The sequence below is a fragment of the Humulus lupulus genome, chromosome 4 (assembly GCF_963169125.1).
Source record: "Humulus lupulus chromosome 4, drHumLupu1.1, whole genome shotgun sequence".
In the NCBI taxonomy this organism is placed as follows: domain Eukaryota; kingdom Viridiplantae; phylum Streptophyta; class Magnoliopsida; order Rosales; family Cannabaceae; genus Humulus; species Humulus lupulus.
The window spans coordinates 217276795-217299168 of NC_084796.1; the positions used below are offsets into that span (position 1 = coordinate 217276795).

At 41.7% G+C, this 22374-nt stretch overlaps 1 protein-coding gene across 4 annotated transcripts in view; it reads left to right on the plus strand.

Moving 5' to 3' along the window:
- LOC133831207 (protein SHOOT GRAVITROPISM 6) overlaps window positions 1-22374 on the plus strand; it is a 78871-nt gene that overhangs the window by 35487 nt on the left and 21010 nt on the right. For all 4 annotated transcript variants that reach the window (XM_062261412.1, XM_062261413.1, XM_062261414.1 and 1 more), the window contains 3 exons: window positions 19925-20073; window positions 20727-20807; window positions 20906-21006. In XM_062261412.1, the coding sequence (XP_062117396.1) occupies window positions 19925-20073; window positions 20727-20807; window positions 20906-21006 (331 nt within the window). The remainder of the gene's footprint in view (window positions 1-19924; window positions 20074-20726; window positions 20808-20905; window positions 21007-22374) is intronic.

Here is a 22374-nt window from a genome sequence, read left to right on the forward strand (position 1 = left end):
GGTAGATTTGTGAGGATCCATGTTTCATTCTTTTCAAGTGCTCTAAGTTCTTCCATTGTGGCTGTCATCCAATCAAGAATCTATAGGGCTTTCTGGACCGATGTGGGAATCTGAACTTGGTCCAAGGAGGTGATAAAGGCTTTATATGTAGGAGATAGGCTTGAGTAACTCAGATAATTGTGAATAGGATGTTGAGTGCAAGAGCATACCCTTTTTCTGTGAGCAATGGGGATGTTTTGTTCATCTGACACATTTTCTTCCATAATAGGTTCAGTTCTAGCGTCTTCTTGTGTTTTTCCAAGGATGAATGCGATCGGGTATGCTTGACCTTGCTGAGTTTGTGTAGTGGCTTGTTCAATGCTTGCTAGTTGTTTCTTTCTCCTTGAGTAAGGCTGGATCTCTTTGCTTGGGATGGGGACAGACTTGAAGAGATTGAATGAGGAGTTCTTGGCTCATTTGATTTGGCTGAATAATGAGGCTGGACCTCTTTGCTTGGAATGTGGATAGGACTTGAAGAGATTGGATGAGAATTTCTTGGCTCATGTGATTCAACTGAATAGTTTGGAGTATGGGCAACGGAAGGTGTAACGCCCTACTACTCAGGGACTGTTATACTGTCTTTTAAATAGTGCTAAACTCGTTAAATGTGTCATTTGGTCATAATCGTGTAACTAAATGTGATTTAATGGTTTAGGGTTAAAATTTTTTGGTCAAGGATACAAACGTTTCACTAAAACGTTTACTGTATGCATTGAGATAAAAAAATACGTTTAAAAGGTTAATTACAATAAAAGGTTTATAACCAGCGAACCTAAGCCGCAAAATAGGATTTAACTTTAGTTCCTCTTTAAACTCTCGGCTGTGGTGGTCGAGCAGTCGCATATGTACACATCGTTACCTAAGCTCTCCAACTCAAGAATGGTCAAGCTTTCTTTTACCTTTACTTGCACCACATAGCACCCGTGAGCCGAGACTCAGCAAGAAAACTCAAACATGTTCATAAGCAGATAATATGTCACTAAATCATAATAAGCATGCCTAGCAGTAACAACTCTATTCATGCATGCAGGCAAGTACAAATAAATGATTATGGGGTCTTGCACTCGGAGTAGATGACTATTAAGTCAATCTGGGGTCCTGTGCCCTGAATAGATGACTATTAAGTCAATTTGGGGTCTTGCGCCCTGAATAGATGATTATTAATTCAATCTGGAGTCCTGGTCCCTAAGCCATGTGACGTTCTAGTCACCTGTGCCCTTTTAGCCCTGGCTCCGAGTAACTAGCCAAGCGCTTTAGTTTTCTTTGACCAATAGGTCGATCGAGCATATAATGCTCTTGTTGATTAGATCTAATCATTTCGGCCCGCATTCAATATGCTATTGACTCATAAGTCAATTCCATACAACCAGCACTCAGTACTATTGCCGATCATGACTGAAAAGTCAGAGCTTCACGATCAGTACTAAACACCATTGTTGTTTCTGACTAATAAGTCAGTGCCATTCACAAGTAAGCAATGCTGACAGACATTTACAATGCAATCAATGTCCATATATAGAGCACTCAACATGCCTTATCAATAATCATGTATGTCACATACTGGGTTTAGTTTTCTTACCTTTGGTCCAAGCACAGGTTACCAATAAACGACCCTCAAGCGCGATCCTGTTTCCAAGCCCCTAGCGGCAACCTAGTCACAACCATAATATAGAGTCCCATCAAAAACTAGTAAATCAAGACTTCTGGACCAAGTCCTAGCCTCCGGGACGTCGAATTCTACCAAACTGGGTGGTAGGATCGATCCCAAACTCTTAAGAGTTAAGTTCTAACGACTAAAACCAAATTTGGTAAAAAATGCACAGGCGGGTCGCGGCACGTCTCCCTGACAGAGAGCCCTCTGCCTGGGCTTAAGGGTGCTGGCCGCGACCCCTCCTGGTTCTGGGTTCACTCAGGTCGCGACTTCCTAGAACAAGGTCGCGACCCGACTACGAACCCAACTACTTTCTTTGTCTTCTCCCATTTAAAACCTTCCAAAATCTTATCCAAACATATTCAAATCTCAAATCAAAGCTTTCAAACATACCAATGGCCCAAAACCATCAAAATCTAAGTCTCAAACAACTCGAAAACCCATCAAAACATAAAATCCAATTAAAGCTTAGAAACTTGAAAACTCAAAACTTAAAAATTAGATTACCTCTGATTGAGTCGTTTCCCAATTAAATCCCCCAGTTAATAAGCTTCTAATCTTCCCTAGAATCGCTATGCCTCGATCCTTGCCTGAATCCGAGTTCTAAAACTCGAGTTTCCTTCGAAAATGCAAATGATGTCTAAAAGGGAATGGGAGAGAGAAAGAGAACGTTTTGAACGTTCTTTTTATTTCTGACAGCTTACTTTGAGCTTAAGTAACCTCAAGCAAATCCTAATGCTCGGGGTCCCAAAAACGCTCATAGGGTAAAATAGTCAAAATTTTCAAAATTCCCTGTTGATTACACTAACTCTCAATATATCAAATAATCATTCCCATTACCCAATATCCCAATAATGTGCTAAATACCCTATATCCCGAGTCAAGTATGGGTCCCATTATGACTTTCCCCCTAGCTTGCTCCCTAGGATCGTCTTGTGCCGAGTAACTCAAACATATCCACGTAGTAATGAAGTACCATACAAATATCACATATATGCCAAATATACCCATAATGGGCCAAATTACAACAATTGTCCAATTAAACAGAAATGAGCTCACATGCATATTTAATACAGCTAAACATGCATATCAAGTCATACTATAATATAACTCACATAATTACATAATAATGCACATAAATATCATATAATCACATAATTTCATAATTTGTCACCCTGACCCCCTAATCAAGGCCCTAAGCCTTATTAGGAAATTTGAGACGTTACAGAAGGAATTGGTGATGTTCTTGGAAGAATTGTGTTTTGAGAAGTATTCGAAGGAGAATCAATTGTATTGTCAATGAGAGAAACAAAGTCCCAATTTTGCAATTCCTGACTATGGTTCTCTCCCAAAATTGTAGAATTGGTGTAATAAGGCTGGTCTTCAAAGAAAGTGACATCCATGGAGTGGAACAACTTTTTGGAAACTGAACAGTAGCATATGTAGCCTTTTTTATTGGACGAGTAGCCAAGAATGATACATTTGGTGGCGCGGGCATGAGTTTGCTTCGGTTTGAGGAGTGAACATGGACAAATGCAACACAGCCAAAGACATGAAGGGGAATTTGAGACACAAGATGTGAGTGAGGATGTGATTCAAGAAGGATTTGTAGTGGAGTTTTGAACTTTAGGACTTGAGGTGGCATTCTATTTATGAGATAGGTGGCTGTGAGGACAACTTCACCTAACAATCTTTTTAGAACATGAGATGATAAAAGTAAGGATCGAGCTACCTCAAGTAAATGGTGATTTTTGTGTTTGGCCACACTATTTTGTTGTGGTGTGTCGACGCATGAACTTTGATGAACAATCCCATGCGAATGCCAATATGATCTAAGGACAGAATTGAAGAAGTCACGAACATTGTCAGTTTTTATTACCTAAATATGTGTTTGAAATTGGGTTTGAATCATTTTGTGTGAGTTTTGGAAAATCTGATTTGTTTCAGACTTTTCTTTTATGAGGAATGTCCAACTTAAGCAGCTATGATCGTCAAAAAGTAACAAGAACCAACATGTCCCATTGATATTCTGTATTTTGGATGGTCCCCAAATTTCCTCGTGAATGTGTGAGAAGGGATGAGATGATTGATGAGGTCTTGGGGCAAAAGAGTGACGAGAGTGCTTAGAAAATTGACAAATATCACTCTGGAGAGACTGAGGGTTTATTTTGACAAATAGGGATGGGAATATGTGTTTTAAGTACACGAAATTTGGATGACCTATACGGTAATGCCATAATATGATTGTACTGATTTTATTGGACTAGTTGACTGATGTAAGAGATTGACACTGACAAAGACAACAATGATTTCCATGGTTAGACTCGGGAGTTATGATTTTTAGCAAATACAAGCCCTTACTGAACTTTTCCTAGCCAATCATCATCCCTGATTCCACATCCTGAAAAACCCAAAAATTAGCAGTAAACTTAGTGTAGAAATATTAGAATAGAAAGCTTCGTTAGGATACCGAAATTAATGATAGGAATATTGTATTTGTATTTCTTTTCTTGCATAGATATTTTATTATTTATTGTCCTAGTTTTTAGGATATTCTGTTCACACTAAAATTTGAGGATCGAGTCTTTTCTTTCCTTCTGTATATATTCACAGCTTGTAAACTGTTTCAATATCAAGTAAAAAAATTATTCAGAAAATTCTATATGGTATCAGAGCTTGCATCTGAACCCTAGTCTCTTCTCTGCCATTTTCTTCATCAATCCCGCTCAATTTCAATGCCCTCTCCTACTGACTCCACTCCAGTCGAATTTGTGTCCTCAGAAAATCAATCCAAATCAGATCCCAGTGCCATCACTACTCCAAATCCTTCCCATGTCTTTGATAGTTCTCCTCTCCCGATTACTTGTCACAAACTCAGTAGGAAAAGCTACCTTCAATGGTCTCAATCTGTCATCATGTATATCTCCGACAGAGGGAAAGATGAATATATTACTGGTGAAATCGTAGAACCCAAGGAAACAGATCCTACTTATTGACAATTGAAAACCGAGAACAAGTTAATCAACTCCATGCTTCCTGAGATTGGAGAGAGTTTTCTTCTCTATCGGATTGCTCCAACTCTTTGGGAGGCAACCCGTGACACCTACTCAAGTTCTGAAAACACTTATGAACTTTTTGAAACAGAAACTAAACTGTTTGAACTTAAATAGGGAGACACTAATGTGACACAATATTATAATACCATCAAATGTTTTTGGCAGCAACTTGATATGTTTGAAGTGTATTCTTGGAAGTGCCCTAATGATGTTGCCTCATACAAAGAGATTGTCGAGAAAAAGAGAACTTACATATTTTTATTAGGGCTGAATAAGGACATCGATCAGGTCAGAGGGAGAATTATGAGTCTCAAACCTTGCCCATCCATCTGTGAAGCTTTTTCTGAAGTCTAAAGTGAGGAAAGTCGCTTGAAGTTGATGATATCGGACTCAACAGTGCACTCTGATGGATCTGCAATGCTCTCTCATTCCTCCTCTCAAGATGATAGAACTCGGAAGGACAGACCTTGGTGTGACCACTGCAAACGACGTGGCCATGTTTGTAACACTTGCCGGAAGATTCACGGCAAGCCAGCAGATTGGAAACCTTGATCCCGACCAGATCAAGGGCGTGCTAATGTGGCTACCACTGCTAAAGGCGCATCTAGTGAGGTCAGTTCTATCTTCAAGGATCAACTTGATGCACTGCAGAAGCTTCTTGGGCATATGACTCAGCAAAAGCAATCTACTTAACCTTCAGCCGAAGCTAATGTCAGCCTGATGAGTCCACAAGGTACAACCTCTCATGCATTTGCTGCTCACTCCAACTCATGTCCTTGGATAGTTGATTCTGGGGCATCTGATCACATGATAGGTGATTTACAAGTCTTCACCACCTTCAAACCATGTACTCAATCTCATACAATCATAATTGTTGATGGATCTCTTTCAAAAGTTTTAGGGACCGGATCTATAAAATTATCAGATGACCTTCTTTCATCTGTTCTCTTTGTCCCTAAATTACATTGCAATCTTCTATCCATTAGCAAACTCACTAGAGATCTTAAATGTGACTAAATTTTATCTTACCATTTGTGAATTTCAGGAGCTCGGGGAAGGTGATTGGCATTGCTGAATTGCATGATGGTCTCTACCTTCTCAAGGACAATTCTACAAATAAACAAGTTTGCAAGTTCAGTTGTGTTTCTAATTCTGTTTCCAAGCCTGTTTTTAATTTTGTTTCTATTCCTAGTGAAAGTCTTGTTATGTTAGGGCATTTACGCCTTGGACATCCAAACTTTGATTATCTTCAAAAACGATTACCTCATTTATTTATCAATAAAAGGTCAAAAAAATTTCATTGTGAGGTGTGCCAACGTGCAAAACATACTCGAAATATTTTTTCCAGCACTTCATATAAACATTCACAACCTTTTTCAATGATACGAAGTGACATTTGGGGACCCTCACGGGTTAAATATATTAACGGCTCTAAATGTTTTGTATCCTTCATTGATGATCACGCTTGAACAACATGGACTTTTCTCATGAAAGAAAAATCGGAAACTGATCTATTTTTAAAATATTCCATCCCATGATTCAAAATCAATTCAAACAAAAAATTAAAGTTTCGAAAACTGACAATGGGAAGGAACATTTTAACTCCATCCTTGGGCCATACTTGTTGGATCAAGGAATCATTCATATTAGTTCATGTGTTGATATTCCACAACAAAATGGAGTAGCCGAGAGGAAGAATAGACATCTTCTTGATGTTTCACGAGCTATTATGTTTTCAAAAAATGTCCCAATTTTTTTTTTTTGGAGGAAGCATTACTTACTGCTACCTACCTAATTAATCGTATGCCCAGCCGTGTGTTACAATTTAATACCCCAAGAAATGTGTTTTCCTTATATCCTCATTTCTTAGCCTTCTCCTCAGAGTTACCACTTAAAGTCTTTGGCTGTCCTTTTGTCCATCTCTACGATCACGCAAGATCAAAACTTGATCCCAAGTCTCTCAAATGTATCTTTATTGGGTATTCCAATGTTCGGAAGGGATACAAGTGTTACTCTCCAGTTACCAAGAGTCTACAACACTGGATGTTACATTTTTTGAACATCAGTCTTTCTTTCCAAGGGCTGATATTCAGGGGGAGAATTCAAGGGAATATCGGATCTGGGAAACTCTTCAAGATAATCAAGCTGTTTTTTCACAGCCTAATATCGTGACACATGAGCATCCTACTGTTCCCAAATCAACTGATCTCTTTCCCTCTTCAAAGCCGGATCCTCCTGGGCACAACCAACAAAGTCCCAGTCCAAATAGTGTTGTCAACTCGTCTACCTCTCCTTTCACAAGCAATCCTTCAGTCAGTCATCCATCAGTCAATCCTCCTTCAGAAAATACCAACAATCTTTTAAATTCATCACCCTTTCAAAATCAAGCACAACTTGCGTAGGAAATAAAGAACTTCATGTTTATACAAGTAGAAAAGTTGGGAATATAGAGGTCAACATGCAAAACAAGGACTGTTCAGACACACATCCGAGCTCTCTTGACTTTGAAAACACTGAAGGTATGGATTCCATAACTCATGAGTTAGTTTCTCCTATTGATAACGATCTTGATTTACCTATTGCTCATCGGAAAGGTGTTAGATCTTGCACTCGTCATCTTATTGAAAAATATGTTGCTTATGGGAAACTGACTCCTATGTATTGAGCTTTTGTATCTTCTCTTGATCATGTTCAGATTCCTGCAAACATCTATGAGGCCTTGAAAGATCCAAAATGGAAAATTGCAGTCGATGAGGAGATTAAAGCACTTGAGAAAAATGGTACATGGGTTCTCACTGAGTTGCCTCACGAAAAGCAGGCAGTTGGGTGCAAGTAGATTTTTACAGTTAAATAGAACTCAGATGGGAGCATTAACAGATTCAATGCTCGGTTGGTTGCTAAGGGGTTCACTCAATCATACGGTGTTGACTATTAGGAGACTTTTGCTCCTGTTGCTAAGCTTAACTCAGTAAGAGTTTTGTTATCACTTGCTGTGAATTGTGACTAGCCTTTATATTAGTTGGATGTTAAAAATGACTTTCTAAACGGAGAATTGGAAGAACTCTAAATGGAGGTTCCACCAAGACTAAAAAAACACTCCAAAGGTCGGGTAGTGTGCAAACTTCTCAAATCTCTTTATGGCTTGAAGCAGTCACCTCGAGCATGGTTCGATAAATTTGCAAAGTCAATTGTAAAGATTGGATACACACAACACTAAGCTGATCATACCTTGTTTGTAAAGTTTTCTCCAACAGGGAAGCTGGCAATTCTCATTGTTTATGTAGATGACATTATCCTAGTTGGAGATGAATCAGGTGAAATTTTGAATCTCAAAAGACTTTGGTAGAGTCACCTGCACAAGGGTTAGTAAAAACAGGAAAATATATGAAGAAATGGTGAGTTTCTGTATTGATTTAGCTAGGAATTTGAGAGCCTAGATCTCACCCACAAGGGGTTACACCCTACCAATTACAACATATTCCCTACTGAACTCCTCTCCTAACTTTTATCCTCATTCCACTATACAACTCTGCACCCTCACACACACTAACATTACCCTCATAACAGATTAGCTAACGTCTCAACTAACTATCCTTTACAGACACCTTACTGTTGCCTTTCCTGTTCCTGCGTGTGTATACAAAGGTCACTGGTAGTCTATCAATACTGCCGGCCACAAGTCTCTCCTTGTCCTCAAGGTGAAATTCAAGAAATTGGTTTCGGATTACCTGAAAATCCTCCCAAGTTGCCTCAAATTCTGGTAGGTTCGCCCATTTTATAAGAGCTTGTGGTGCTGCCTTATGAGTGCCTGGTCTTAATGCCAGCACCTTCTCTGGTTCCAAAATTCATTCCAGCTCCGCAGATAGCCCTGGAGGCAAGTCAGCAGCATGTTGATGCAGACCCAATGCGGCCTTGAGCATGGAGACGTGAAAAACTGGATGGATGGATGCATCAGGTGGGAGCTGGAGCTTATATGCTGTCGTACCTATTCGGGCAGTAATGGGAAAAGGACCAAAGTATCGTGGAGCCAATTTTCATTCAGCCTCTTTGCTACTGTCCGTTGCCTGTACAGTCTCAGTTTTACATAAACCATGTCTCCTACTCCAAACTGAACATCTTTTCTCTTCCTATTTGCTTGGACTTTCATTTTCTGTTGGGCTCGATGAAGATTCTGTATTAACAACTTCAGTATGTCATCCTGAGCCAGCAAGTTCTGCTCCACTGCCGACACTCGAGTGCTCTTTGGTTCAAAGCGTATAAGGGGTGGAGGGTCACGGTGATACAATGCTCTAAATGGTGTCATTCCAGCTGAAGAGTGGAAGGCTATATTGTACTAATATTCCGCCCAAGGAAGCCATTTGGACCATTGATTTGGCTTGGAGCTCACAAGACAACGGAGATAAGTTTCCAAGCATCGATTAACCACCTCTGTTTGCCCATAGGATTGAAGATGGTAAGCTGTGCTATGCTTGAGCTTAGTGCCTTGCAAACGAAACAACTCCTTCCAGAAAAGACTCAAAAAATTTGTCTCTGTCTGAGACGATGGATCGAGGGATTCCATGTAATTTGACAATCTCGTGGACAAATATAGCAGCTATCGAAATGGCAGTAAAAGGATGTCGCAGCCAAACAAAATGACTATACTTAAACGATCGACCACCACCAATATCGAGTCAAAGCCATTTGAAATCGGTAATCCTTCAATAAAGTCGAGCGATATATCTTCCCAAACCTGTTCTGGAATCGGCAATGGTTGCAACAAACCAGCAGGAGATTGAGCGATATACTTGCTCTGTTGACACATTGCGCACTCAGCGACAAATTTTTGGACATCTCTTCACATTCCCGACCAGTACAAGTCACTTGCAAGCCTCTGAAAAGTTTTAAAACCCCCCGAATGGCCCCCCATACTACTGCTGTGATATTCCTGAAGGAGTAGGGGTATAAACGGCGATGTGGCTGGTAGTACCAAACGTCCGTTGAACTTGAGGCAGCCTTGAACCAAGGAGTATCCCCGCTGTCCCGACCCTCTTTTAGGTCCTGCACTACCTTAGATAGAGTCGGATGTGAAGCAATATGTGCTTGCAAGTTCGGTATCGACAGCACATTAGGAACCGAAATTGCAGCCAACGAAATTTCAGTATGCATTCTTAATAAGGCATCGCCTTATTTTCTAGCCCAGGCCTGAACTGAATCTCAAAGTCATAACCGAGTAGCTTGGTTAACCATTTTTGGTGCTCCGTTGCTACCAATCTTTGCTCCAACAAGTACTTGAGGCTTCGCTGATTCGTCCTAACCAGAAACTTACGTCCCAAGAGGTATGGTCTCCATTTTTGTATTGCTAATACAATCGCCATTAACTCCCGCTCATAAATCGACTTAGTTTGCGCTCTTGGAGACAAGACTTGACTGTAAAAAGCTATGGGCCGTTGGTTTTGCATTCGCACTGCTCCCAATCCCGACCCCGAGGCATTGGCTTCCAAAACAAAAGGGGTTGTAAAGTCAGGTAATGCCAATACAGGCACTGTGCACATGGCATTTTTGAGCTGAGCAAAGGCCTCTTGAGCGGCTGGGGTCCAACTAAAAGCGTCGTTGAGTTGATCCGTTAAGGGCCGAGCAATGTGCCCATAACCTTTTACAAATTTGCGATAATACCCCGTTAGGCCTAAGAATCCCCTTAGCTCTTTGATCGATTTCGGTGTTGGCCAATTCACCATTGCCTCCACTTTACTCGGGTCCGCTGCCACCCCATTGGCCGAGATAACATGACCAAGATATTCTACACTTGCTTGAGCGAATAAGCATTTTTTTCTATTCGCATACAAACAGTGATGAGCCAACTTATCTAAAACCAGCTCTAAATGGCATAAATGGTCTTCCAACGATGAACTATAGATCAAGATGTCGTAAAAAAAAACCAACACAAATTTTCGCAAAATCTCCCGGAACACCTCATTCATGAGCCCTTGGAACGTTGCAGGTGCGTTAGTGATGCCAAAGGGCATGACCAGAAATTCGTAATGGCCTTCATGTGTACAAAATGCCGTCTTCTCAATATCTCGCGCTGCCACCCGAATTTGATGGTACCCGGACTTCAAGTCCAACTTAGAGAATACTTGTGCTCGGTGCAACTCATCCAACAATTCGTCAATCACCGGAATAGGAAACTTGTCAGCCACCGTCTCACTATTCAGAGCCTGATAATCCACATAAAATCTCCAACTTCCATCCTTTTTCTTGACTAATAACACCGGGCTCGAGAATGGGCTTGTACTCGGCCTAATGATCCCCGCTTGAATCATCTCCAACACCAATCTTTCTATTTCATCTTTTTGCACTTGAGCATATCTATAAGGGCGCTCCGAGACTGGCCTCACTCCTCGCAAGTTAATGGTATGTTCTCGTGCTCTACTTGGAGGCAAACCAGCTGGCATATAGAAAACCTTACTGTAGCGCTGAAGAAGGTGTGCTACCGCTGGTGGAAGCTCCTGATGACTCCCTACAGCCGCAATCTGTAGCGTTCCCATATGAACCCAAAATCCCATTCCCTCATGTTCCACCGTATGTATCATCGCCTTCAAAGAGATAGGCGATTTACATAAACTCGGGTCTCCTTGTAGTGTTACCCAAACCCCGTCCATCTCAAAACGCATCACCATTGTTCTCCAATTTACTTGCATATTCCCCAAAGTCTCTTTATACCCAAAATAACATCTGCACCTCCTAGTTCCAGTGGAAGAAAATCCGTGACCACTCTCAATGCTCCCAAGTCCAACTCGAGTTGAGCACATATACCCTCGGTACGCACCTTTCCCCCAGTCCCCAAAAGGATGCCATAACATGTTGTTGGAGTGATCGGAATGCTTGCTGCATTCACTACTTCCATGGAAATGAAGCTGTGGGTTGCTCCACTGTCAATAAGCACCGTTACGGGTTGCTGCCCAATGCGACCAGCCAACTTCATCGTATGAGCAGATGAAATACCCACCAAAGAATTTAAGGACAGTGTAGCCAATGTCTCCTCCGACCCCATTGCCTCCTCCGAATTTGGTGTTGGGGGTGGTGATTCCGATGGAGATATAAGCTCCTCCTCATCCAAGGTCAATAAAACCTGTAAGAACTTTTGCTCACACTCATGACCCCTATGGACCTTCTTATCACATTTAAAATAGACCTCCCTTGCCTTCTTATCTTGGTACTCTGCTTCTGACAACCGACGGGTAGGATGGGAATTCGTATTCTTAGAGACACTCGAAGTAGAACTCGGAGGGGAAGGTGTGTTACTCAGCGAAGTTGGGTTCAAGGATCTGGCACCGAATGTGTTCATGACTGCTCGGTATGGTGTGATTGGGCTGAGATTTGGTCTGGCTACTGGGACCCTAGAGCCCTGGCCTGGTGCAAAAAACTGGTGCCCTTCTTCAACCCTTTGGGCTGTCTCCATAATCTGGGCCAAGGCCACGGGTTGCAAGATATGCAGAGCCCCTTTAATTTCTTCCTTCAGCCCCTTCACAAAACTTCCCTCCAAAATATGTTCAGGGACGTCCGGCACTCGTGAAGCTAAGGCTTCCCATTTCAGACGATAGTCCTGGACGCTGGTCGTCTGCACCAGGGACATGAATTCCTCTGAAGGAGACCCAACTGGAACCGCTCGGAATCGCAGAGGATTCTCTATTTCAGCGTAGCCCAAGACGTCACCGGCCTCCTCTGATTTTCCCATTGAAACCAAGTCAATGCATCACCCTCCAACCCCACCACTGCTGCTTCCAACATCTGAGCTTCCGACAATCGGGTCAACAAAAAATATCTCTCAGCTCTATATATCCACCCATCTGGATTATCCCCCGAGAACAATGGAAGTTCCATCCTAGGCGGTCGAAAATCCATACCCAGAGCTTTGGTTGTGTACAGCGAGTCGATAGGAGTCGACGACACCGTTGGAGTTTGGCCCAACGCCGATGGAGTCGAACTCATTGGCGGAATCGGAACCGTTGGTGAAATCGGAGTAGTATTCGATGAAATATCGCCGTCCACAGCTCGTTGGTTCTGGTCTGCACTTGCCGCCGTCGAATCCGTCGTCGACTTCCCCATAGCTTGCCACATCTGAGCAAGGTGAGTAACGATAAAGTCCATCTTCTTCTCTATGGTCGGCAGGTGTTGGACTTCTGATTTGAGGAATTCAATCTCCTTAGGCAGCTGTTGGAACTCCATACGAACCTCCGACAACCCGCGGATGAACTCCGACTGAACCACCTCCAATTTCTCGTCAAAAACTTCCATCTGCAATTGTGGCTTCGGTCCCATCAGGATGCTGGCTCTGATACCACTTTGGTAGAGTCACCTGCACAGGGGTTAGTAAAAACAGGAAAATATATGAAGAAATGGTGAGTTTTTGTATTGATTTAGCTAGGAATTTGATAGGCCACCGTTGACCTTTGTGTACGCGCGTAGAGGCAAGGGCAGTAACAGTGAGGGTACTGAGCTGGCATAGTTTGTTATATGAGAGATGCTAGTGTATGGGAGGGTACAGGGTACTTGGCTAGGGAAGGTATATGTGTTTCGGGCACCAAGGGAAAAGGGAGTTATTGATTGATTGAGTGTGTAATCAAAGGGAGAGAACTAGGCTCTCGAACATCCTAGCTATTCAATGCAGACAATCATTCATTTTTCTGGCCATTTGCATTCTTTCTGGGTTCTGTTTCTAATTTTCTGTGCAGGAGACTCTACCAAAGTGGTATCAGAGCCACCGAGACCATGGGACCGAAGAAGGATTCACAACTTGAGCTGGTGGAGGATCGCTTGGAGGCCGTTTAATCGGAATTTACCCGGAGTTTGGAGGAGGTCCGATCTGAATTCCAGCAGCTTCCGAAGGAGATTGACTTGCTGAAATCAGAGGTTCAGCAATTACCGGAGATCGAGAAGAAAATGGATTTCATACTTCTGAAATTGGCACAGTGGTTACCTCAGTCGGAGAAGATGACTTCGCATTCGACCGCAGCAAGCATCGATCGTGATCGACAAGCAGTAGAGGGCGACGTTACATCGACCAAGCATCCGAGCTCACCTCCGTCGACTGTTTCACCGATCGCACACCCGGAAGCTCCACCGTCCACGGCCGTTCCAGACACATTGCTTCCGACCCAGAATTTCGGAACCGACTACAGACCTCCACGAATGGAGCTTCCACTTTTTTCGGGGGATAATCCAGAAGGCTGGATCTGCAGAGCGGAGAGATATCTTTTGTTAACGAGGTTAGCGGAACCTCAGATGCTAGAAGCTGCCATTGTTGGGCTGGAAGGTGATGCCCTAACCTGGTTTCAGTGGGAAAACCAGCGGAGACCCATTCGTTCATGGGCAAGTTTGAAGCATCAATTATTGCTTCGGTTCCGCGCAGTTCCCGTCGGAACGGTGTCGGAGGAGTTCATGTCAGTTACCCAGACGTCCACAGTTCGTGATTATCGCCTCCGTTGGGAAGCTTTGGCCTCACGAGTTCCCGACGTGCCGGAGCATATCCTCGAAGGCAGCTTCGTCAAAGGTCTGAAGGAAGAAATTAAGGGGGCTCTGCATATTTTGCAACCAGTTGGGCTGGCCCAGATCATGGACACGGCCCAGAGTGGAGGAGGGCCACCAACTGTTCACAACGGGCCAAACACCGAGAGCTTCAACACCCAGGCCCAATCTAAGTCCGATTGTTCCCTCTCGGCCACCCATGCACTACGCATTCCCGAAACCAGCACCCACTACCGTTCAACAACCTTCATCATCTTCATTTGGTGCGACTCAAGCTTCTGTAAAAACTGCAAGAAACCCACCAATCCGCCGGTTGACAGAAGCTGAATACCAAGAAAAAAAGGCACGGGGAATATGTTTCAGATGCGACAAAAAATATCACCGCGGGCACGAATGCGACCAGAAGCTTCTTCAAGTGATGTTGATTATGGATGAAGAGGAGCCAGTTCACCATCCGACTCTCCTCCCCCAACACCTGATTCTGAAGAAATCTTAGTTTCTGAGGAAACATTAGCCACCCTTTCATTAAATTCTTTGGTGGGAATAACATCAGCCCATACCATGAAATTGGCGGGACACATTGGGCAGCAGGCAGTGACGGTCCTTATTGACAGTGGAGCAGCCCACAACTTCTTATCGACGGACGTGGTAACGGCAGCTGGTATTCCGATTACACCCACCACCTGTTATGGCATTTTACTGGGTACCGGTGGCAAAGTTCGAAGGGAGGGAATATGTTCTCAAGTAGCTTTGGATTTGGGCGTTGTGCGCGTTGTCGCTGATTTTTTACCGCTGGATTTAGGGGGGGGCGGATGTCATATTGGGCATAAAATGGTTAGAAACCTTGGGTAATATGGAGGTGAATTGGAAAACGATGGTGATGCGCTTTGAAATGGCTAGAGTTTGGGTAACATTGCAAGGGGATCCGAGTTTGTGTAAATCTCCCATCTCTTTGAAAGCGATGATTCAGACAGTAGAGCACGATGGCATTGGGTTTTGGGTTCAGCTGGGTAATTTGGCAGCGGAGGTAATCGACGAACAGCCACAAACGCCACTACCAGTGGCCCAATTACTCAGTCGTTTTGAGCTGGTTTTTTCTATGCCATCCGGACTTCCACCTCCACGAGCAAGGGAACATTCGATTTTGTTGAAGGAAGGGGTGGGGCCTATTTCGGTGAGGCCTTATAGGTACGCTCAAGCGCAAAAAGATGAAATAGAGCGGCTGGTTGTGGAAATGATGCAAGCAGGAATTATTCAACCAAGCACCAGTCCGTTTTCTAGTCCCGTGCTACTTGTGAAGAAAAAAGACGGCAGCTGGAGGTTCTGCGTCGATTACCGTGCTTTGAATAGGGAAAAGGTGGCTGATAAGTTCCCTATTCCTGTGATAGACGAGCTCTTAGATGAGTTACATGGAGCCACGGTCTTTTCCAAGTTAGACTTGAAGTCGGGATATCATCAAATAAGGGTGGCAGCAAAGGATGTGGAGAAGACTGCTTTTCGCACTCACGAGGGACACTATGAGTTCCTAGTTATGCCTTTCGGCCTTAGCAACGCCCCAGCCACATTTCAAGGCCTAATGAATGAGGTGTTTCGTACTTTCTTGCGAAAATTTGTATTAGTATTTTTTGATGATATACTTGTGTATAGCAGATCACTTGAGGAACATTTGGGTCACCTTGAGATAGTGCTGGAACAACTAAGGGTGCATTGTTTATATGCAAACAAGAAAAAGTGTTTATTTGCTCAACCAAGTGTGGAATATTTAGGGCACATCATATCAGCTGAGGGCGTGGCAGCAGACCCTAAGAAAATTGAGGCAATGCAAAGCTGGCAGGTTCCTACATCATTGAAGGCGTTAAGAGGATTTTTGGGACTGACGGGCTATTACAGAAAGTTTATACGTGGGTATGGGCAGATTGCAAAACCGTTAACTGACCAGCTGAAAAAGGATGCTTTTGGATGGAATATGGAAGCCGAGGAAGCATTCAAGACCCTCAAAGCAGCTATGTGTACAGCCCCTGTGTTAGCACTTCCAGGTTTTACAGCCCCATTCATTATAGAGACAGATGCGTCTGGGACAGGATTGGGTGCGGTTTTGATGCAAAACCAGCGACCCATAGCTTTTTTCAGCCAGGTACTCTCAGTTCGGGCTAGTACAAAATCTGTTTATGAGCGAGAATTAATGGCAATCGTGCTAGCAATACAAAAATGGAGACCGTACTTGTTGGGAAGGAAGTTTATTGTGAGAACAGATCAAAAAAGCCTAAGGTATTTGTTGGAACAAAGATTAGTGGCAACTGAACATCAAAAGTGGTTAACTAAATTGCTGGGTTATGATTTCGAAATACAGTACAGGCCGGGGTCAGAAAATCGTGCGGCTGATGCATTATCTAGGCAGCACAGTGAGATAACTTTCGCTGCCATTTCGATACCCAGCATTGTATCCATACCTGATTTAAAGGCACACGTAGTTTCAGACCCAACTCTTTGCAAGATAATGCAGGATTTGAAGCAAGGGAAGGATTGCGGTGGTTACTCGCTGGTTGGGGACTGTTTGAAGTTTAAAGGACGCGTGGTACTGCCCGTGTCATCACCATTTATTCCTCTTTTACTGCAAGAGTATCACAGCGACAATATAGGGGGACATTCTGGTGTTTTTAAAACGTTCCAGCGGCTGGCAGCTGATTTTTACTGGGCTGGGATGCGGTCTGCGGTTCAAAAATTTGTGGCTGAATGCAGTATTTGTCAAAAAAATAAATATGTGGCCCAATCCCTTGCTGGGTTACTTCAACCACTGCCTGTTCCAGACCAAATATGGGAAGATATATCGCTGGATTTTATTGAGGGACTACCCATGTCGAATGGTTTTGATTCAATATTGGTAGTGGTGGATCGCCTAAGCAAATATGGGCATTTCATAGCACTTCAGCACCCTTTCACGGCAGTAACGGTGGCTGCTGTTTTTGTCAGAGACATTGTCAAACTTCATGGAATTCCTCGTTCAATTGTGTCTGACAGGGACAAAATCTTCATCAACATTTTTTGGAAGGAACTTTTCCGCCTACAAGGGACATTGTTGAAGAGGAGCACAACATATCATCCACAAACAGATGACCAAACAGAAGTGGTGAATAGATGTCTCGAAACATACCTCTGATGTTTTGTAAGCTCTAAACCGAGCCAGTGGTCGAAGTGGTTGCCGTGGTCAGAATATTGGTATAACACAGCCTATCATTTAGCTGCTGGAATGACCCCTTTCAAGGCTGTTTATGGTCGCGACCCGCCACCTCTAGTCCGATATGAACCAGCCAGCACGCGGGTATCAGCGGTGGATTAAAATCTGCAATTGAGAGACGAAATTCTGGGGTTGTTGAAGCAGAATTTATTGCGGGCTCAACAAAAAATGAAGGCACAGGCGGATAGAAAGAGAAGGGATGTCCAGTTTGAGGTAGGAGACCTCGTTTACATTAAATTGCGGCCCTATAGGCAAAGAAATGTTGCCAAACGACTTTTTGGCCCTTTTCCTGTTACAGAAAAGATCGGGAGTGCCGCTTATCGTTTACAGCTTCCACCAGATGCATCAATTCACCCAGTCTTCCATGTTTCGCTGCTGAAAGCTGCTTTGGGACCTAATCAACAAGCCACCAAGCTTCCACCAGGTCTGACCGCTGATTTAGAATGGATTCTGGAACCCGAGGAGGTGCTGGATTTTCGGCCAGGCACCCACAAAGCACCACCTCAGGCGCTCATTAAGTGGGCAAACATTCCTGCATTTGAGGCCACTTGGGAGGATTTTCGAGTAATCCAAGACCAGTTTCCCAGCTTTCACCTTGAGGACAAGGTGCGACTTCGAGGGGGTGGTATTGATAGGCCACCGTTGACCTTTGTGTACGCGCGTAGAGGCAAGGGCAGTAACAGTGAGGGTACTGAGCTGGCATAGTTTGTTATATGAGAGATGCTAGTGTATGGGAGGGTACAGGGTACTTGGCTAGGGAAGGTACATGTGTATCAGGCACCAAGGGAAAAGGGAGTTATTGATTGATTGAGTGTGTAATCAAAGGGAGAGAACTAGGCTCTCGAACATCCTAGCTATTCAATACAGACAGTCATTCATTTTTCTGGCCATTTGCATTCTTTCTGGGTTCTGTTTCTAATTTTCTGTGCAGGAGACTCTACCAGAATTCGAGAGCCTAGATCTCTCCCACAAGGGGTTACACCCTACCAATTACAACATATTCCCTACTGAACTCCTCTCCTAACTTTTATCCTCATTCCACTATACAACTCTGCACCCTCACACACACTAACATTACCCTCATAACATATTAGCTAACCTATCAACTATCCTCTATAGACACCTTACTGTTGCCTTTCCTGTTTCTGCGTGTGTATACAAAGGTCACTGGTGGTCTATCAGACTTCTTACCTAGATAAAAGATCTAGGACAACTCAAATACTTTCTTTGAATGGAGGTAGCCCGATTTAGAGATGGAATTATTATATCTCAAAGAAAGTATATTCTAGATCTTCTAAAGAAAACTGGAATGATTGGGAGCAAACCTGCAGACACTCCAATGGATCCAAACTTGAGAACCAACTGAAGTGGGGAATCAATTCTAGTAGAGAGGGGGAGTTATCAAACATTAGTAGAAAAACTGATCTATCTCTCTCATATTAGGCCTGATATCGCTTTCTTTGTCAGTGTAGTCAGTCAACATATGCATAGTCCTTGTGAGGAGCACTTGGAAGCCGTTTATCGAATTCTAAGGTATTTAAAGATGACTCTAGGTCTTGGTTTGCACTTCAAAAGGCACAACAATCGAGACTTAGAGACTTACACAGATTCCAGTTGGGTTGGAGAACTAATTGATAGACGATCAACTAGTGGCTACTGCACCTATGTTTGGGGTAATCTTGTTACCTGGCGAAGCAAAAAACAGTCTATTGTTTCAAGAAGTAGTGCAGTCAGAATATCGTGCATTGACCCTAGGTATATGTGAAGGGATGTGGATTAAAAGATTGATGGAAAGGAACTATGTGTTGTATATATTCATAGCAAGCAACATCAGGCTAACTTACTAACTAATGGGCTATCTACAGTGAGTTTCAACGAGTTAGGTTGCATGCTGGGTATGTGGAAACTCTATGCCCCAACTTGAGGGAGGGTGTAGAAAATATTGTATATTAAGTATTTACTCAGTATCTTCCTAATAAGGAAACCAAGCTGAATTATTAGAAAGTATTTAGAATTAAGCTAATTGATTTACCCTAGAATATTTGGTATTAAATACCAGATTTGTTTGTATTTGTTTATACCTGTAAAGTGCCTATTTAAAGGTCTTATTCTCTATCAATAAAGATTATCAAAGGCTAATTTTTCACAATAATATGTAGGGTCCCTTTCACTAGTGTACTTTTTCCCCTCCTGAATAACATCAGTTTTCTCACTAGTGTACTTAGGACATTGGTTAATGGTCACCTTTGACATCATGCAAATAAGAAAATGTGGTGTTGCATCAGGACATCTGCTACTTGTCCTTTGCACTAAAATATATACTGGTAGTCTGCTTTTTGTGTGGGAACAGTGCCCTGACTTGAATTTCACAAAATTTATATTTGTATAATTGTATTGTATTTAATGTAATATAGAATTACAATGTTAATCATGTAGGTCGTGCTGTCATAAATGCTGCTGATAACGGTGCATCATTTCCACTGAAAAGAAGAGATCAAATGCTTGACTACATATTAACTTTGATGGGTCGTGATGACAATAATGAAGACTTTGCTGATTCTTCTCTTGAACTTCTGCGTACTCAGGTTTCTTAATTGCTTTCGAGTTTGAAAGATCCAATTTTATAGTATTTACCAAATATTTAATTAAATTGTTTTTGTAATTATTCAAGTTGCTGAACAAAAGCTGTTCTGGTTATTACAATTGGAATTGTGAGTTGCAATAATAAGGGTTATCGGTTGTAACATGAAATGCAGAAATAATAGCATTTTTAATGTGGTGCAGTTTCACTTAGTCTATGTGGCGCCCATAGATTAAACTCATTAATGACTGTATAATCCATTGCAAACATCAATAGGCTTCAATAATAAAAAACTTCTTCTTTAACATTGTTGCAACAGGTTGAATCACTTCACAAATATCTATACTATTAAAAATCACATTCATATTGTATTCAATCATAATTAGGAGAATATCAATCAATAAGGAAAATGATTCCCTAAAATATCTACTCTAACTTGTGCTGCACGAAGTAGTAGTTATTGCAATAGTTTTTAAGATTTTGTTGTAACAGAGCAATAAAACCAGATTACACTTGAGTTGTTTGAGTTTTGATAAAAATTGCCATTGAATTTCAGTTTTGGAATTTTAGAGCTGTTTCTCAGCTTAATTGTACATCTTCTAGTTAGCTTATAGTGGAATTATTTTTTACTCTTTCTTCTCTACATGTATATTGAAGGCCCTTGCTTTAAGTGCATGTACAACATTGGTTTCTGTGGAGCCAAAACTAACTATCGAAACCAGAAACCATGTACTGAAGGTATTATTTAATATTCTTCTGTTTTTTCTTTTCCATATGTATTGAAATTCTTTGTTTACTTTTCCTCTTCCCCAGCTGAATTTTCTTACTAATGACAGGCCACCCTAGGGTTCTTTGCTTTACCGAATGATCCACTGGATGTTGTGAATCCTCTCATAGACAACCTTATTACTCTTTTATGTGCAATTCTTCTTACAAGGTATGACAAATATAACTTTATCGTAATCATGCACATAGCATTGTTTCTCGAATCTGATTTCGTTCCTTTATCCTTGTCAATGTTTTTTATTGGGTGTTTTTACCAACATTTGCTTATTTTAATTCCACCATCGTTAATATAAGGTTGTGTTTTAAAAAAGAAAAAAATACCTTATTTGATGAAGAAAGACAGTTCAATAGTCTAGGGAGACTATTGGGTTTTCAATTCTCATTTCTCACCCTTTACAGGATTGGAAACAAAATAAAATAGCATCTTATTGAATTACACTACATAATAAACTAAATAAGAAAATTAGAACTAAAAATGAAGCAAGATATCATAGCTGTGATACTTACATGTCTGATCTTTCATTAATCATTTCCCAGCTTGTCTACTGTATCTCCAAAGTTTTTTTCTTGGCTGGGCTTTTGTAAAAAATGTATAAACTACTTGCTGCTTTGTTGAAACACAAGTTACAAAAATGATTCCACTTTTGATTTTCTCCTTGAATGTCAATCAACTTGTGCATGTATAATTTGATCTTGGTGAACATTATTGTGATTATGCCAATATTTTGCTTTCTACTTTTCCATGTACCAAACTTTCCCCAAGCGTAGTTCAGTAACTAAATATGAACTATCTTCATTTGAAATAGCCCATTCTGCACGAGTGTGTAGGCTTTCATTCTTCTTCTTTCATCCTTAATAGAATACAATTCTTTTACTACTGTCTCCAAGTGTCTCAAAATTCAATTCATTGCCTCAAGGTGTTCTTCAATTGGAGAGTGCATGTATTGAAGGACTAGGCTCACTGCAAAAACTGTAATAGGTATTTTATGTGAGAAATAAAAATAGTCTCCCAACTAATCCTTGATATCTTCCCTTGTTTATTGGATCTCCTTATTTTTCATTTTCTTCCTTTAACATAAGTGATTCTGCTAGTTTGTACCTAACATCCTATTTCTTTTAAAAGTTTAGTGGTGTACTTCTTTTGAGAGGTGGAGATTCCTTTCCTAGATCTGGCGATTTCAACTTCCAAGAACTATCGTATCTGCCTCATATCTTTTAGCTTCAATTTTTTTTTCCAAGAAACTTTATTTCTCCAAGACCTTCAAAGTCATCACATGTCAAAATTATGTCATCCACAAACTATTAGAATAGCAACTTTTCTTTGAGTGTGTAGTGTGTGATTTGCTTGACCTTGTTGTATCTCTGCCTTTTAAAATACTCAACTGAAATGATCAAACAAGACTCTTGGTGATTGCTTCAACCATTGAGAGTGTTTTTTAGTCTACATTTTTTTAAGTCACATCTTCCTTTGAAAGTAGGGGGCAACTTCATACAAAATTCTTTATCTAAAGGTCCAAGA